Source organism: Eleutherodactylus coqui, chromosome 9, assembly GCF_035609145.1.
Source record: "Eleutherodactylus coqui strain aEleCoq1 chromosome 9, aEleCoq1.hap1, whole genome shotgun sequence".
Taxonomy (NCBI): domain Eukaryota; kingdom Metazoa; phylum Chordata; class Amphibia; order Anura; family Eleutherodactylidae; genus Eleutherodactylus; species Eleutherodactylus coqui.
In genome coordinates this window covers 96,755,359-96,774,941 of record NC_089845.1, presented here as the reverse complement: position 1 = coordinate 96,774,941, position 19,583 = coordinate 96,755,359, and the positions used below count along the sequence as shown (strand labels likewise).

The 19,583-nt window shown below is 46.6% G+C and overlaps 1 protein-coding gene across 2 annotated transcripts in view; it reads right to left on the bottom strand.

Moving 5' to 3' along the window:
- Window positions 1–13,215: 13,215 nt before the first annotated feature.
- EMC2 (ER membrane protein complex subunit 2) overlaps window positions 13,216–19,583 on the bottom strand; it is an 89,985-nt gene continuing 83,617 nt past the window's right edge. For both annotated transcript variants that reach the window (XM_066578086.1, XM_066578087.1), the window contains exon 12: window positions 13,216–13,834. In XM_066578086.1, coding sequence (XP_066434183.1) covers window positions 13,748–13,834 — 87 coding nt within the window. In that variant the 3' untranslated portion in view covers window positions 13,216–13,747. The remainder of the gene's footprint in view (window positions 13,835–19,583) is intronic.

Below are 19,583 nucleotides of genomic sequence, written 5' to 3'. Positions count from 1 at the left end.
GCAATCTAAAAGTCACACGTTCCTGTAAATGGTAGCAATAAAAACTGCAACTCTTCCTGCAACAAAGTAAAGAATAAATCTATATAAACTTGGTATTGCAGTAATTGTGCTGATCCAGTTTAGGCCACATGCACACGGGCGGATTTTTGCTGTGGAATCCGACACGAGCGTCCACCTCCGGATTCCACAGCAGTAACCCCCCATAGCATGCTATGGTAAAATGGTTCTTCATGCACACGTGCGGAAACCAATAGTGGTTTCCGATCACAGATGAAAAATCGTAGTATACTCCATTTTACTGCGGTTTCAGCACAGACGGCTTCCATTGAAGTCAATGGAATCCGTCCGCAGGAAAAGCAGTTTTGTTTTTTTTATTTTCAATCTGTAGTGTTTATGTCCAACAGTGAGCCGTGCGGATCATCCACAATACAGAGAAGCCGGAAGAAGAGAAGTATGTGCGGACGCCAGTGAAAAAGAGATGACAGGAACGCAGGGTCACCCGCCGCTGTCTGGGCCAGATTCCGTGTGGGATTCTGCAGGTGGAATCCGGACCTGCCGCGTGCACAAGGCCTAAGAAAGTGATCTTGTTATTTTTACTGAATGGTGATCGCTGTAAAAACAAAATAGCAACACAATGGTGGAATATTGGGGGGGGGGGGTTCCACCCCCCCACAAAAAGAAGTAATAAAAGTTCTACAATACCATTATATGTACGCCAGAGTGGGGCTATTAAAATATATAACTTGTCCCCCAAAAAACAAGCCCTCATATGTCTATGTCAACGAGTTATGGCTCTTGCAATGCAATGATGACAATCACATGGTCCTCAAAGCAAAAAATAGGCTGATCACTAAAGTGGTAAAATAACGGATTGTGTCCGACCATGGGTTGAAAAGTTGCGGTAGCCGACCTGCCAAACATTTGATCCATCTGCTTGGGAAATTAAACCGATGAGCCACCTTTATTATCTCAGAATTTCCTAAAAAGATTTGAATGTCTGTTTTTTATACAATCTCTTTAAAGGCCCTTTTACACACAATGTATTATTGCTAGAGATGAGCGAACGTACTCGTCCGAGCTTGATATTCGTGCGAATATTAGGGTGTTCGGGATGCTCGTTACTCGTAACGAGTACCACGCGGTGTTCCGGTTACTTTCAGTTTCCTCTCTGACACGTTAGCGTGCTTTTCTGGCCAATTGAAAGACAGGGAAGGCATTACAACTTCCCCCTGTGACGTTCAAGCCCTATACCACCCCCCTGCTGTGAGTGGCTGGGGTGATCAGATGTCACCCGAGTATAAAAGTCGGCCCCTCCCGCGGCTCGGCTCAGATGCCGTGTGAGTTAGTGAGGGAAAGTGCTGTTCTATTGGAGTTGCTGTAGGGAGAGTGTTTGTAGTGAGTGTAGGCTTCAAGAACCCCAACGGTCCTTCTTAGGGCTACATCTACGTGTGTGCAGGCTGCTGTTATCAGTGGAAATTTTTTTTTTTTTCCTCAAAATCGGCAGTGCAGAGCATTGCACCCGATATTAGGGACAGAAGTGGTGCTTAGGCAGGGAGAGTGTTAGGAGTGAGTGTAGCCTTCAAGAACCTCAACGGTCCTTTGTAGGGCCAAATTTAACCGTGTGCAGTACTGTGCTGGCTGCTGTTAGCACTGTTGCATATTTTTTTTTCTTCTAAAAATCGTCTGTGCAGAGCATTGCACCCTCCATTGATACTACAGGGACAGAATTGTGTAGGCAGGGCCACAACACAGTTATTAGTCATTGAATATACGCAGTGGGGCCTTCCCTTTGCAAAAAAGCGAAAAAATTATATTTGGCCTGCCTGTGTCAGTCCTAAGGTCTCCGTGTACGTGTGTGCTGCGTGGAGAACGTACAAAAATCAGACGCAACCAGCTACGGTTTACTGCAGGCTTGCGCCATTGTCTTTCCTGACTGGCAAATACCTGCTCTGCCAGAGTTAATAACTCTGCTACACTAAAGTTGTGTGACACTTTTTCAGGGCCACACCACAGTTATTAAACGTATTGTTCATTGAATATACGCAGTGGGACCTTCCCTTTGCAAAAAAGCGAAAAAATTATATTTGACCTGCAGGCTTGCGCCAATTTATTTCCTGCCTGGGAAATCAAATCACTGGTAATACAGCATGCTGAGGGGTAGGGGTAGGCCTAGAGGACGTGGACGCGGCCGAGGACGCGGAGGGCCAAGTGAGGGTGTGGGCACAGGCCGAGCTCCTGATCCAGGTGTGTCGCAGCCGACTGCTGCGCGATTAGGAGAGAGGCACGTTTCTGGCGTCCCCACATTCATCGCCCAATTAATGGGTCCACGCGGGAGACCTTTATTAGAAAATGAGCAGTGTGAGCAGGTCCTGTCCTGGATGGCAGAAAGTGCTTCGAGGAACCTATCGTCCAGCCACAGTTCTGCGCCGTCCACTGCTGCAAATCCGAATCCTCTGTCTGCTGCTCCTCCTTCCTCCCAGCCTCCTCACTCCACTACAATGACACATGCTCAGGAGCGGGAACACTCCCAGGAACTTTTCTCGGGCCCCTGCTCAGATTGGGCAGCAGTGGTTCCTCTACCACCAGAGGAGTTTATCGTCACTGATGCCCAACCATTGGAAAGTTCCCGGGGTCCGGGGGATGAGGCTGGGGACTTCCGGCAACTGTCTCAAGACCTTTCAGTGGGTGAGGAGGACGATGACGATGAGACACAGTTGTCTTGCAGTGAGGTAGTAGTAAGGGCAGTAAGTCCGAGGGAGCAGCGCACAGAGGATTCGGAGGAAGAGCAGCAGGACGATGAGGTGACTGACCCCACCTGGTGTGCAACGCCTACACAGGACAGGTCTTCAGAGGGGGAGGCACGGGCAGCAGCAGGGCAGATTGCAAGAGGCAGTGCGGTGGCCAGGGGTAGAGGCAGGGCCAGACCGAATAATCCACCAAGTGTTTCCCAAAGCGCCCCCTCGCGCCATGCCACCCTGCAGAGGCCGAGGTGCTCTAAGGTCTGGCAGTTTTTCACCGAGACGCCTGACGACCGACGAACAGTGGTGTGCAACCTTTGTCGCGCCAAGATCAGCCGGGGAGCCACCACCAACAGCCTGACCACCACCAGCATGCGCAGACATATGATGGCCAAGCACCCCACAAGGTGGGACGAAGGCCGTTCACCGCCTCCGGTTTGCACCGCTGCCTCTCCCCCTGTGCCCCAACCTGCCACTGAGATCCAACCCCCCTCTCAGGACACAGGCACGACCGTCTCCTGGCCTGCACCCACACCCTCACCTCCGCTGTCCTCGGCCCCATCCAGCAATGTCTCGCACCGCACAGTCCAGCCGTCGCTAGCGCAACTGTTGGAGCGCAAGCGCAAGTACGCCGCCACGCACCCGCACGCTCAATCGTTAACCGTCCACATAGCCAAATTTATTAGCCTTGAGATGCTGCCGTATAGGGTTGTGGAAACGGAGTCCTTCAAAGCTATGATGGCGGCGGCGGCCCCACGCTACTCAGTTCCCAGTCGCCACTACTTTTCCCGATGTGCCGTCCCAGCCCTGCACGACCACGTCTCCCGCAACATTGTACGCACCCTCACCAATGCGGTTAGTGGCAAGGTCCACTTAACTACAGACACGTGGACAAGCACAGGCGGGCAGGGCCACTACATCTCCCTGACGGCACATTGGGTGAATTTAGTGGAGGCTGGGACAGAGTCAGAGCCTGGGACCGCTCACGTCCTACCCACCCCCAGAATTGCGGGCCCCAGCTCGGTGGTCGTATGTTCGGCGGTGTATGCTTCTTCCACTAAAGCACCCTCCTCCTCCTTCTCCTCCTCAACCTCTGTCTCGCAATCTAGATGTGTCAGCAGCAGCAGGACGTCGCCAGCAGTCGGTGTCGCGCGGCGTGGCAGCACAGCGGTGGGCAAGCGTCAGCAGGCCGTGCTGAAACTACTCAGCTTAGGAGATAGGAGGCACACGGCCCACGAACTGCTGCAGGGTCTGACAGAGCAGACCGACCGTTGGCTTGCGCCGCTGAGCCTCCAACCGGGCATGGTCGTGTGTGACAACGGCCGTAACCTGGTGGCGGCTCTGCAGCTCGGCAGCCTCACGCACGTGCCATGCCTGGCCTACGTCTTTAATTTGGTGGTTCAGCGCTTTCTGAAAAGCTACCCACGCTTGTCAGACCTGCTCGTAAAGGTGCGCCGGCTCTGCGCACATTTCCGCAAGTCCCACACGGACGCTGCCACCCTGCGCACCCTGCAACCTCGCTTTAATCTGCCAGTGCACCGACTGCTGTGCGACGTGCCCACACGGTGGAACTCTACGCTCCACATGTTGGCTAGGCTCTATGAGCAGCGTAGAGCTATAGTGGAATACCAACTCCAACATGGGCGGCGCAGTGGGAGTCAGCCTCCTCAATTCTTTTCAGAAGAGTGGGCCTGGTTGGCAGACATCTGCCAGGTCCTTCGAAACTTTGAGGAGTCTACCCAGGTGGTGAGCGGCGATGCTGCAATCATTAGCGTCACCATTCCTCTGCTATGCATCTTGAGAACTTCCCTGCAAACCATAAAGGCAGCCGCTTTGCGCTCGGAAACGGAGCCGGGGGAAGACAGTATGTCGCTGGATAGTCAGAGCACCCTCCTGTCTATATCTCAGCGCGTTCAGGAGGAGGAGGATGAGGAGGATGAGGAGGAGGGGGAAGAGACAGCTTGGCCCACTGCTGACGGTACCCATGCTGCTTGCCTGTCATCATTTCAGCGTGTATGGCCTGAGGAGGAGGAGGAGGAGGATCCTGAAAGTGATCTTCCTAGTGCGGACAGCCATGTGTTGCGTACAGGTATCCTGGCACACATGGCTGACTTCATGTTAGGATGCCTTTCTCGTGACCCTCGCATTCAACGCATTCTGGCCACTACGGATTACTGGGTGTACACACTGCTCGACCCACGCTATAAGGAGAACCTTCCCACTCTCATTCCCGAAGAGGAAAGGGGTTCGAGAGTGTTGCTATACCACAGAACCCTGGCGGACAAGCTGATGGTAAAATTCCCATCCGACAGCGGTAGTGGCAGAAGGCGCAGTTCCGAGGGCCAGGTAGCAGGGGAGGTGCGTAGATCGAGCAGCATGTACAGCCCAGGCAGTGCAACAGTCTTTAAGGGCCTGGCCAGCTTTATGGCTCCCCAGCAAGACTGTGTCACCGCTCCCCAGTCAAGGCTGAGTCGGCGGGAGCACTGTAAAAGCATGGTGAGGGAGTACGTAGCCGATCGCACGACCATCCTCGGTGACTCCTCTGCCCCCTACAACTACTGGGTATCGAAGCTGGACACGTGGCCTGAACTAGCGCTGTATGCCCTGGAGGTGCTTGCTTGTCCTGCGGCTAGCGTCTTGTCGGAAAGGGTGTTTAGTGCGGCTGGGGGAATCATCACAGATAAGCGTACCCGCCTGTCAACCGACAGTGCCGACAGGCTAACACTCATCAAGATGAACAAAGCCTGGATTTCCCCAGGCTTCTCTTCTCCACCAGCGGACAGCAGCGATACGTAAGCAATACGTAGGCTGCACCCGCGGATGGAAGCTACGTTCTCTCTCACCATCCAAAACGGGGACATTTCTGCTTCATCAATCTGTGTCTAATATTCCTCCTCCTCCTCCTTCTCCTCCTCCTGAAACCTCACGTAATCACGCTGAACGGGCAATTTTTCTTAGGGCCACAAGGCTCACTCATCTAATTTTTCTAAACAATTTTTATATGTTTCAATGCTCTTAAAAGCATTGGAACTTTAACTTGAACCAATTTTTCGTTAAACTGGGCTGCCTCCAGGCCTAGTTACCACTTAAGCCACATTAACCAAAGCGATTAATGGGTTTCACCTGCCCTCTTGGTTGGCCATGGCCAATTTTTTGGATGTACATTAGTACTGTTGATACAGCAATTTTTGTGGGCCCTCGCCTACAGTGTAATCAAATGAATTTTTAGCCCACCTGCATTACAGCTGACGTTACATCCGCTGTGTTGGGCAATGCAATGGGATATTTCTATGTACCGCCGGTGGCTTCCTGGCACCCACCCATGCTGTGGGTCCACAGAGAATTATAAATGCATCTGTTTCCACATCTAAAGAACCCCAGTCTGACTGGGGCATGCAGTGTGGGCCGAAGCCCACCTGCATTAAGCACGACATTACTACCTCAGCTGTGTTGGGCAATGCAATGGGATATTTTTGTGTACCGCCGGTGGGTTCCAGGGAGCTACCCATGCTGTAGGTGCACACGGAGTTTAACCTACATGTGTCCACTTGTAAAGAACCCCAGTCTGACTGGGGCATACAGTGTGGGCCGAAGCCCACCTGCATTAAGCACGACATTACTACCTCAGCTGTGTTGGGCAATGCAATGGGATATTTTTGTGTATCGCCGGTGGGTTCCAGGGAGCCACCCATGCTGTCGGTCCACAGGGACTTCACAATAGGGAGTTGTACCTGCCTGTGTCTATGAATTAAAAAGCCCGGTCTGACTGGGGCATGCAGAGACACCTTGACAGAATGAATAGTGTGTGGCACATAGGTTCCCCATTGCTATGCCCACATGTGCAGCTCCTGATGGCGGTGGCACAGGATTCTATTTCTCATTGCTTCTGTACAGCATTGTGGGCTATCGCCCCGCCCCTTTTAAAGAGGGTCGCTGCCTAGCCGTTCCAACCCTCTGCAGTGTGTGCCTGCGGTTCCTCGTCATGGCAGACGCACTTCTAAATAGACATGAGGGTGGTGTGGCATGAGGGCAGCTGAAGGCTGCGCAGGGACACTTTGGTGTGCGCTGTGGGGGGGAGGGGGGGTTGGGCAGCATGTAACCCAGGAGAAGTGGCAGCGGAGTGTCATGCAGGCAGTGATTGTGCTTTGTTGGAGGTAGTGTGGTGCTTAGCAAAGGTATGCCATGAGGGCTTTTCAGAAGTAAAAGTTTTTGGGAGGGGGGGGGGCACTCTTGCCGCTATTGTGGCTTAATAGTGGGACCTGTGAACTTGAGATGCAGCCCAACATGTAGCCTCTCGCCTGCCCTATCCGTTGCTGTGTCGTTCCCATCACTTTCTTGAATTGCCCAGATTTTCACACAAGGAAACCTTAGCGAGCATCGGCGATATACAAAAATGCTCGGGTCGCCCATTGACTTCAATGGGGTACGTTATTCGAAACGAACCCTCGAGCATCGCGAAAAGTTCGTTCCGAGTAACGAGCACCCGAGCATTTTGGTGCTCGCTCATCTCGAATTATTGCGTTTGAGCCGCCGGGAGCTATATTCAGAGAACAGCAGGTGGTCTGTTCTCCGAATACATTCCCTTTGTTCTGCCGCGGGGCTGACAGCTGAGACAATGTTATCAGCGCTCCCGGCAGAGAACACAGCGTGAAGCTGTGTGCTCTTCTGCCGAATGATGGATTTTTTGCCAAACATAAAATCATCGTTCAGCAGAAAAGTGAAAGATGGGCACATTTATACACAACAATTATCCCTCAAAAGATGGCTTTTGAGTGCAAAACGTTGTGTGTAAAAGGGCCTTAAGAATGGTTTCCACTTGAGTCCAAATTTTTGAAAAAAGAATGGACGATAGTTTTTCGTCGTGCAGGTCTACCTGCTTAGTAAGAGCACATCTGTCTCTGTAGCTCAGCAAATAATGCTTCTCTCCAAGGAGCTGTTCTTTAAATAGCGACTTTAAAAAAGGTATTTATACGAAGCGCAGAGGGCTCAGTGCGACGTATCCGATTTCATAATGTGTCTACCCTTCCACTGTTTCATTGAACCTGCAAGAGACCATTTTAATATCCTACTTGATGCAATGCGATTGGAGAGGAAACACTAAGATGGTAGTAAATCGTGTTTAAGTAGAGGAGAAATTCTGCGCTTTATGTTCCCTTTGAAGCCTATTAAACCTACCTTTACACCTAGGGCAGCGGAGAAGTGTGGTTAAAGATACCGATTGTTGTAGCAGATGTTGCTGATATTCTAGATGCCTGATGCTGAAGAACGGATTGAAATGTTTCCAGATAACGTGGTTTTGTGCAGGAACATCTGGTCTTGACCTTACATTTAGCTGCGATGTCTTTGTTGTAGGTAGTTTTTGTCATTTTGTATTGTGTTTGGTTCTATAGTTTTTATTAGCAGCTTTGAACAGGAGAAAAGGGGAAAATACATAAAAATGACATAAAACACCAAACGAGATTGCAAAAGTGTCTCAGTGTCTCTCTCTCTCTCTCTCTATATATATATATATATACATACACACACATATATACATGAAATATCTTGGGCAGTGTATATCTAAGAGGGTTTGGCATTAGAGGGGTGGGCATGATAGGTATGTAAAAAGTGAGTAGAGAAAATGTCTATTTAAAAGGGTTTGTCCCACTTCTAGTTGTTGAAAACCTACCACCAGACTAGGTCATCAATAGCAGATTGGCGTGGGTCTGCTGCTCATGACCACCAGGGATCAGACATTTTTCCAGGTCAATGTTGTTGTGTAATGAGTAGTTTTGCTGCAGAAAGCAGACAGCTCTGTACATTGTGCAGTGGCAAAAATTGGTATTGCACACCAAGTCCCCTTCACTTCGATAAGACTCAACTTGCCGTACCAACCAGGGTTACCACACAGTGTACAGAGCTATCTGCTTCCTGCAGCAAAACAGCTCTGTACACAAAGACTGTGACCTGGGAGTAAACAGGTGATATCGGAGGATCCTGGGTGGCAGACTCCGGCCGATCTGCTTTTGATAACCTATAGTGACGATAGGTCATCAAGAGCTAGAAGTGGGTCAACCGCTTTAAAGGAGGTTCTTATACATTAGCAATATATGGTATATCCACACAGTACAACATAAGTATCTGATAAAAGAAGATCCTACCTCTGATTACCCACCATTTGAGAGAACGGAAGCCCCCTGACCATGTTCTGCCAGATGAAGCAGCTGCTGCATCCAGGTAGAGTGTAAATAGGCAAGTTGTGGGATATGTGCACAGCTCTCCCATTGGTGTCAATCCCAGTTCCAGAAACGTCTGATGACCTCAATTTACGCGGAGACCCTTGTTTTGTTAATAACTGTGTTTGTGGGATTGGGGGGTTCCAGAGGTGGGTTCCCTATCAGACCTGTATTGCATATCTTATTGATATGCCATAAATGTCTTACGTGAAAAACCTTATAAGTGGTAGAGATAAACGATCGGAAGAGAAGGCAGGAGGTTAGAAGAGGGCAGCAGTAGGGCGTCCATGAGCTAGAGCGCACCTTGCCTTGTCTACCCCTGTAAGATAAACACAGATGAACCGATACCTGGACCATCAGTACACGACTTTAATGGTGTAGCGTACCACAGAGGCCGGTGCTATTAACAAAGTGTGGCAATTCTCATTCACTTTGAATTAGTGACGGGCTATGCAAATGGCCGTCAAGGTAACAAACACTACATCCGTACGTCAGCAGATGCACCAATATCTCTTTGCTCTTGCTAGTCTGCTACAATCTATCAGGCTGTGTTTGCACACCGCAAGTATTGCTTGCGGCTGAAAATAAGCCCACTTGCTGCAGCTAATGGTTACATAATCTTGGGTAGAAACACAGCCTAATGGCTCCTTCCCACGGACGGATTTCCACCGCGTAATACGCGGCAAAAATCCACCGCGTTGCCCGCAGCTATTAGGTTCTATTGAACCTAATAGCTCAGCGCTCACAGTGCGGAATTCCGCACCGTGAAATCACCCAACCTCACCCGCGGCATGCTCTATTTGCCGCGAGTGTACACGTGGCCAGCTTCCATAGCAGTCAATGGAAGCCGTCCGTCACGCTATCTTCCGCTGTAGCTTCTCCGCTCACCACCAGCCGCGTCACATGATGCGGCCGGCGCGTCACGCGCTCTATTGTGCATGCGCGCCGTAGAGTAATGCGGGACGGAAGATGCCAGATCCGGAGGTAAGTCGGCTGCACAAGGGAAAGCCGGATTCTGCATGCAGGAACCCGCAGCGGAATCCGGCTGTGACCCTGCAAACTCTGTATTGCGGATGACCGCAGACAGTCGCCATTGGTTATGCACATTACAGATTTTTTTTTTTTAAATGTTTGTATTTCCCGCGCCATCGCTAGGCAATCATACGAGTACCCATAGCCCAGTTGCAATGTCAATTGCAGATGGGCTGCGTGTCAGACGGCCTCCATTGACTTCAATAGGGGCTGTCCATGCAGAGTCCGCAGGAAAATAGAGTATGCTGCCATTTTTCCTACACTCGTGGAATACGCAATTCGTTTCTACAAGTGTGAAGGAAAAAGGGATTTTACATACCTTTCAGTGCATGTGATTTGATGCGATCCTCCAGGTGAACGCTGACCGCGGATTCTGCATTAGGAATGGGCTTGTGTGGAGCCGCCCTCAGTGCACATAAAATTAATTAGCCGGTTAAGGCAGATTAGCTCACAGAGCATTGCCTAGACTAAATAAAATTTTCCGTTCAAGCAAGATCAAATTTTGGTCATTTATTTGGATCACCCTCCTCAATACAGATCTATTCATTACCACATTTTTAAAAATTCACTCAGGTTCATGTTGGTGTCAGATTTGACTGTATCAAGCTAACGAGTTCTTGGGCAACGTTTCTTCCTACTTCCACTGACCATTCTCAGCCTGACAACCTTGTCAAGTTTGGTGATCTTGGCTTCTAGTGAGGTCCTTTGCTAGATGCGATCAAGGACTTCTTTGCTGGTGATTCTCACTTTCCACGCGATGTGCAATGGTCTACTCCAACACCACAACTCAAAGGTGTCAATCTTTCTGCCTGTCTTATTATCCAAGTCTTAGAACCACAGGTAGCTCTGAAGAAGACAATCTCACTGACTAGCCTGTCTTTAGTTATAGTGCTGATGTCCTTACTTTTCCAGATGGCATTCGTAATCTCCATTGCTTTCCATCCAAATGCAAATTATCTCCTGATTTCAGCTGTTGTGTCCCCATTTCTGTCAGTCTTGGAATCAAGGAAAATAAAGTCCTGAACTGTGTTGAGTTCTTCATTGTGGATCTTTATTCTGCATATTCCATTTTCAAAGGTCAACAACACCTTTGTTTCCTTGATATCCAGCTTCAATTCCATCTTTTCACTTTCTTCTTGAACTTCAGGATGAGTTGCTCCAGATCTTTTTTGCTGTCAGGCACTAGGGTAGTTTTGTTGACTTTCTGAGATTCTTCACGTTCTGCTTTTCTTATGACAGTTTCAGGTTGAAGAGCGGTGATAAAATGCAGCCCCGCCCTGTCTTGTTCTTTTACCGATCCCGAGCCACCCCATATCGCTATGGCTTCTTGCTGCACTGACTGTATGGGGATTTAGCCTCTTGAGTTTGACAGTAATGATCCAACTCTCTAGTCTTAAGCACAGGTCTTGAAAATATAGGTCAATGTAGGGTAGGGGTCTAGTACACATAACTCCCATTATTGTTACACTCAACAAATAGATTTAGGCCTCTTCAATGAATCCACCATCACAACATACTATGGCAGAGACTTCTGTAGTCTCACTGCTCTTATAGTATGAGAGGCTGTGCTCATGTCATCGTTACAGGCCAACAAAGTGGTGGGGAATTATCCTAAAAGTCATGGAGGAAAACATAAACACCAGTCGCCACTATCGTGGATGTCAAGACCCAGAACCATAATTGGGGACTATTTTTCTTCATCTTTTTCGGACTCCCAAAGTAGAATAAAAGCATATCCTACAAACAGATTCTGGGACCCCACATGGTGTTTATTCCTCAGTTTTTCATATGACTAAGAAGCCTGCCAAGATTCTAGCATCAGATAACATCACCATAAACTGTGGATACCTGAACGCTGACCAACTTGTATCATGTATCATCTCTGTATTGTCATTTCCTATCTGGGTTTATGTTTATGATAGGTCTACACTCAAAGCTCACATTTTCCATTACATAACCAAATACCTCTACCTTCCTACGCAAGAAAATGCAAAAGCAAAGGGCTTTATTTTGGCCAAGATACAATAAGTACATTGCTACCATGATTACTAAGCAGTAAAAGAAATTAATAACTAGTACAGTCTGTCCGGCAGAAAAATGGACCATGAGATAAGGATTAATAAATGATAAGTTGTAAGGTTTGCTTCCTGGCTCAGCTGCAGGTTTGCTAATAAAACCACCGAGCAGAGCGAAAAGAAGGTAGTTGCCAGTCATGATCACTAAAACCTAACTTGACGCTCCTTTGATTAAAGTATACCTCCAGTGACAAATAAAAACTTTATAAACTCCACTTAGATCCTCATGTGCAGAACTTTTACCCTTCCAAGCATGGCTGCTTGTACTGCAGAACTCTCCATTCTCCTAATTAAAAGCAGTTGTACCAACATACACAACCCCTTGAAGAATGCAGGGTGAGCAGCTCATCACTCTGGGTCCCGCTTTCAGCCCCCCTAACAGCTGGCGTTGCCAGGGGGGAGCTGTGGGCAGCCAGATAGTTCAATGTAGGGAAAATGTAATTTACAGGATTGGCCAGTCACATGCATGGTCACCCTGTAATACAAGGACTGCAAAAAGTCCACTTAGAACAGGAGCCTCTCTTACAGAGCAGCTTTGCATTCTGGTAGTAGAGAGACATTCAGGTTAGGGAACCCACTCCATGGTAGGCATATAAACAGGGGCTGCCTTCTTGGCACAACCTATTTAACACTAAGGTATCATTGTCTAACATGTTAGATACAGTGGAGCTGCAGCCGGTCCTGGTCCCTATCTCTACAAGTTTAATAGCCCACATTACACTTGCTACTCCTCTCTACTCCCCTCACACTGCAGAGACTGCTTACTGGAAACTGTGCTGATGCTGCTGTAATCACAGGATTTTACTACGTAGGGAGTTCTCTTTAAAGGCTCCAATGTGCTAGTTATTCCCTTGCTGCTCAGTAATCATGGTAGCAATGTACTTATTGTGTAGTGGTCAAAGTAAAGCCATTTGCTTTTTCATTGCATTGAAATGTGAAGCTGTTTGGTTATGTTATGGAATTTTTTGTGAGAACTGAGTGTAGACTGTTACAAGCACATTAAACTTAGATAGAAATTCCAATTTTGCATCTAAAATGGTCTTACATGTTAGATACAGTGGAGCTGCAGCCCAGCCCTGGTCACCATCTCTACAGGTATACTAGCTCACATTACGCAGAGACTGCGCTGATGCTGCTGTAATGAAAGGACACTACTAACTAGCAATTTCTCTTTAATGAAAGTTTCCAATATGATTTAATCTGCATCTTGTATATAGAAAGTAAAAAGCACAAGAGAGCATGTGAATTGTATTTGAAAATATAAGACTGTAACAAAAATTCATTTGTGGGTGTGCAAACAAAATGTAAACAAATTTACGGTTTTAAGTGATTCACCACAACCCATTAAAAATCATAGTTTAATGCTTCCACCCTCCTCATAGTACTGCGGTATCAGGACAGATGCTGATAAAGGTTCTATATAATATGGCTCTGTGCTTCACAGTCATTTTCATAAGGCTTTCTAATATACAATGTGTTCAGTGTCTTAAGTAAAACCAAAGAAAATAAGTTAGTTATATATTTTTAAAAAATCATCTTCAAGTCGCAGTGATGTCATTGGCTCTTGGTGCATGTCTGCTCCTAAGCTTCCATGGTGTACAGGCAATGGATGCACTCTGCTCTGTAGATGAGCTAACGAACCTATTCGTTCAGGGGAATAAATCTGGCAGGAGGCGGCACGGAGATTTTAGGACTGAGTTATCTGTAACGTTTCCAGCATGTTCTCTACTGCCTTCAGAGACATTTGCGAGTCTGTCATGGTCCGGCCTGCAAGCTGAGAACAAGTAGAATTATTACTTGACTTACATGATATGCATTTACATGTATAAATAGGCATTGCAATAACGCTCACTGAAAACAATTGAAAAGGGCAAGTTGTCATTTTAAGACCCATCTTGGGTGTCCTCTACATTCGGAAACTTGGTGGTTTCATAGACCTCATCTACCTTTACAAGGTCCTACAGTAAAACAACTATGAATTTGTTGGCAAAACGTTTCTTTATTTTTAGTTTCAGGTTGTCAGCTACATTGACTTTTATTACAGGCGTGGCTCTGGACAATAATGGAGGAGGGAAGAGATCTCTCACTGTGATTGCCTGCCAAGAAGACCTAAGATAGGGAGGGCGTAGGACCTTCAGGGTGACCGGGTAACAAGGTAGTAGCTGTTAAAAGGAAACCTATTCTTCTTATTCACTGGCAATCTGTATGTATTTTGCATCGTATTTACAGAAGAAGGTAATTCTTTCCAATCCACATCCATGCTTTGGATGCCTCTGTATTACAAAAGCTGACAGTCATTGCATACAGAAGGACTATAGGACTCAAACGTGAAGGGATTATCCCATAATCCAGCATTTTTGTCAAAAAGCTCAATACTCTCCTATCATCATTAAAGGGGTTGTCTCGTTACAAATTTAGTTTTTAAAATGACATCCAAATCATTTGAAGCAATAAATAAAAAATGGTACTTGGCTATACTCAGCCCCTGCAATCCAGCACTGCAATTCCCCTGGTCTCTGTTGACAGCGGAAGTCAGATGACCACTACCTGCCAATCAGAGCCTGCATCATCACCACCCGCTCTCCGGGCATCAGTGATCAAATCCTGGGCGTCATGTTGCTAGGAGTTCGAAACGGTGATTGGCAGTTAGTGGTCACCTGACTTCCAATGTCAACAGATACCAGGAGAATCGCGAGACTGAGGACGGCTTAATACCTTTAATTTTTTGAAGTAATTTTCATCTAATTTAACAATCTCTTTAAGTAGAATGCCAACATCCTTACTGAACCTGTGAATATGAAATGGCTAAGCTTTTGCTGGGGGAAGGGAGAGAGATGAGCTTATTAAATGCAGGGGAGAGACAGCAGAGACAGTACCTGCTCTGCACTTGCTCACTCTGAGTGCTAAGGAAAGGGACATAGCAATTACAGAGAAGACAGGATGAACTGAACATGCTGACCAGAGTGAAGAACTACTGGAGGTTTTGGGGATGGGATGTTTAGGAGAAGAGAAGTCAGAACTGGAGCATCTTCAAAGATTTTAGATAAAATCAATGATTTTAGATAAAGAACATACTGAGCCACCAATGTGATTATGGGAAAACCCCTTTAAAAGAGCTATCCCAATACTAGAAGTTATCCAGTCTGATTAACACAAATCTAATTGCTGGGATCATCATCGACCATGATAATGGTGTGTCCTGTGTCTCCCTGTCTGTGAATGAAATGGTGGCCGAGGACACTCGCTGCTTCTCCATCCATCTTTATGTTACTACTAGAGATAGCTGAGCACTTGTTTAAATCAGTGTTTCTCAACTCCAGCCCTCATAGACCCCCAACAGGTCATGCTTTCAGGATTTCCTCAGTATTGCACAGGTGATGTAATTACAGGTGTTCTTACTATAGGAGATCCTGAAAACATGACCTGTTGGGGGGCGCTGAGGACTGGAATTGGGAAACACTGGTTTAATTCACATAACTATGGCCCTACGCTATTCCTCCAGGAAATGTATAAATACCATCAGATTATGTACGAACATGACAAGTTGTGAATTCTTACATTTCCAGGAGGTCTAACATAGGAACGTATGTGTTGTATCATAGTAAATGATACAACACACACTGGAAAGGGAATACAAGGACTTACTAAAATAGACATGTCATAAGAATTGACAGGTCTTCTTTGAAATAAAAGGGGGCTTTCTGGAATTTTGACATCGATGGCCTATATATGGGGTAGGCTATTAATATCAACTAGGTGGGGGTCCAACTCCCAGAACCCCCAACAATCATCTGATTAAAGTGTCCGTGGTGCTCCGCCAAGTGTGTCCCATTCAATGTTCACCACTTGTAGCTCCGTACATTTAGTAGTTGTTGTGTCTTGCAGCACCCGCTCTTTCAATCAGCCGATTATCATAGATTTGTGGAAGTCAGATCACCACCAATCTGATATTGATGACCTCAACTAAGAATAGGCTATCTATATCAAGGTTCTGGAAGATCTTTAATGCATTTACAATGGAGCTGCCCACACACAACAGCTGATTGTGGGTTCGCTGGCACTGGGGAACTCGCACCCTCTCCAAACACTCAATAAGCAAACATTGTCTACGAAACCCATAACACAACAGGGCGTACATGTAGACCCTCCGGTGCTGGGGTCTGAATAGAGCAGGTCCATGAGCTGAGCCTAAGCTATTTACGGTACACATTAGCTGCTGTTGACAAATGACAACCAGCCACAATTAGAGATGACCCCAATCACGGCTGTACGCAATTTAGATGCCATGGTCAAATATGACAGCAACATCTAAATGGCCAAACAGAAGGAGGGAGCTATCTCTGTCTCCTGAATGGCCCCTCCTGTAATGAAATTGTGGGGTGCTGCTTGGCTGTCCTGGCAGCCTTGGGACTTATAAAGGCCCCAAAGGCTGTCATGTATTTCTGCCGACAGCATGTCTTAATAGAATGCTTGCAGAAATATAATATACTGCAATGCTAAAGTGTTGCAGTATAAGTGATCAGATGATCGCTAGTTCAAGTCCCCTGTGGGGTCTAATAGAAAAAGAAGTTATTTTAATTCCAAAAAAATAGTTGAAGTTAAGAAAAGTTTCCTTATTTTTAACATTAAAAAACAAACATTTGGCATCAACACATCTGTAAAAGTCTGGCCTATCGAAAAAATATTATATATCTTGCAAGGTGAACACAGAAGAAAAACCGAAAAACAAAAATTGTGCTTTTCTTGGTTACCCTGTCTTCAAGAAAACGTTTAATAAAAAGCGATCAAAAAGTTGTATGCCATCAACAACGTCCTGGAACTTCACTTGCTTCACACACCTACAGAAGACCCAACTCTATGCAAGAAAAGAGCCGAAAGGGCAGCCATTGTCTTCCTCTGGATAGCACAGCAGCGCTAGGAAAGATTAACAGTCCAGTGCACCATTAAACGAAGGTTTCATTTCCACTCTCCAGCATTTACTCAGGAAGAAATTAAGTCCGGCCAATTATATCTTCCTATAATTATACTGCCAGGCAGCTCTGTTAGTTGACTGAAGCCCTTTGAATTGAGAGCTGCTGAGTACTTCATGCTGCTTTTAAAATGAGTTTTCTAACAGCCCTGACAACCGCCATCACTCATCGGCCTGATTACGCTGCACATATTAAGTAGGTAAGTGGCTGGCTTTTGTCAGTGAAAGGCAGATTTGCTATACGCCGGCAATAAAGCGCCATTTTCTCTAGAGAACACTTGTGCAATTTGCTATTGGTGAGGGAGAGAGGCAAAAGAAAAAAAGTTTCTTGGTCTAATGTGAACATTTAAACACTTAATAAATTCTCAATATAATGGTTTATTTTGTGAAGCGCTGCATATTACGGCCGTGATTTATGAGAACACCCCAGTCCCTGAACTTATATTCATTTAGTAAGTCTGGTATGATGTGTGTGGAAGGATTATGTGATCAAGAAACAGTTCCACCGAGGAGCTGGGGAGTTGCCGTTAACCTGTTTCTGACCTTTAGCTACGCGACCTGATCAATCACTGGCTGGGAACAGCTTTTCTCTTTTATTACACGCTCACGGTCTGATAAGGTAAGTACCGCTGATGTATTCACCATCACTTAATAATGTTAAAAAATTGGACGAGCGCACAGAAAAAGCATCTGCTAGGACCTATATCTTGGTTACACCACGTATTGCGCTTTATTATACTACAGGTATTTGTTTTCTTCTTGGCTACAACGCGGATCTTGTTTTATGGAATTGCAAGATTGGGTTTCGGTCCTGGCAACGTTTGAGTTCTTTTGTAACCGTACTGCGGGCGTTTGATTTAAGTCAAGGATGTGTTGTACATCCACTCACATAGTACTACAGGGTTCTGCTGAAAACCCGGCTGTAGATCATCTCACATGATAGTACTATTGTTAGGTTTTTATGCTGATTTTACCACGTCTTGTATCTACTGGCAGCTAAGAGATATGAACTTATGCCCTTCCCGTCTGAATAAGGTAAATATACATCATATGGTCAAGGATGTATGGAGGGCTAGGGAGGCGAGTCCGTTCCATACCTAGCAGCTCACAGCAAGTGGTAACTGCCACAATTAGTTAGCTCTGATCGCAGCAGTAAACTCTTTAGAAGCATGTCTAAAAAAAAAGTAAGCAAGAGGGGGGCCGCCCCCTCCAGCACCGTGATGTGATTGGGGGCTCTGCTGGGCTAGCATGGCAGGCTGGAGCCTACTGAAGGCTCTCAGGACTGCCACGCATAGATGCCTATTAAGCCATGTCCGTGGCAGGGCTTCATAGGCAACACTAAAAATCACTATATATTGTAATACTTCAGTAATGCAGTATATAGTGCAAGTGATCAAATGATTGCAAGTTCAAGTCTAGTGATGAGCAATTAGTGGAGCAATCGGTCCGTGATGGTACTGGGAGGATTTCATGAAAATAACCTGGAATGGCCAAATCAGACTCCCATTAAAGTCAATAGGAGTAAAAATCGGGTTCACTAATTTGCCCTTTAGGAGCTCTCTTATGTAGCCAAAGCCCCCAAATTGCAGCCGCATATCTGGTGAACACTGTGCTCCTTCCAAAAATTGGTCAAAATGATGACTTTCTGCTGCTGGCTTAGCTTCTGCAACATGGAATTCCATCGTGTTGGCTCATCAAAGTTGAGATGGTTGAGTGGTAGACCGAACGGTCACTGCACCTCTGCCTGATGAGAGGCGGCTGGGTGTGAATGCCATAAGTGAGAACACAATTTATTACATGGGTTTATTACATGGGTGAGGCAAGGTACATGTGTGAGACTGCTAAGGCGAAGGTGTGCCAGCAAGTTGGCCCCATTGTCACACACGACCTTGCCTGGTTTCAGATTGTGCGGGTTGAGCTGTCAACAGCTCTTCGACAGTGTGGCTGTGCTACCTTAGACATATAAGTTTTAGGACAGTATTTTGGGGTTCACCACTGTATGGAGGACGGATTTTGTCCCATACGGATATCTGTGCCGATGTAGAAAGTGCTGAAAGGTGGTATGAGGCGGTTTGAGCTCAAAAACGCAGACCTGGTGATAGGCAGAGTCATTAGCCTACAACAGTGACCTTCCTGACATCTTATATAGCTACTAGCTATTTAGGAGAGCTCTATAGAGCACAGTATACAGCATATTGCAGCAGCATTGAATAATATATATTATAGATGGCTCAGCACTCCAAGGTTTGGTAAGCAGGGGGTTGTATATTTAATTCCTATATCTAAGTATTTTAATTTAGTTTAATAATGTTAGGTTGTGCATCTGGGACCTGCTGTTTTACAGGTTTCCTGGTGCACACCTTCACAGGTGAGGGGTTAATTGAGCTGGCTGGGTGTGGTTGATCAGGTCAGCCAATAGCCTGGGTCTGGGTGTAGATATATGCTCCAGTCCCTCTGCAAAAGGAAGCTGTATCTCCTCAGTATTGTCTGCCTGTTTATGTGTCATGTCTCCCTGCAGCTTGCTGTGTGTGTAGTGTTTGGACATCTTGCTTTG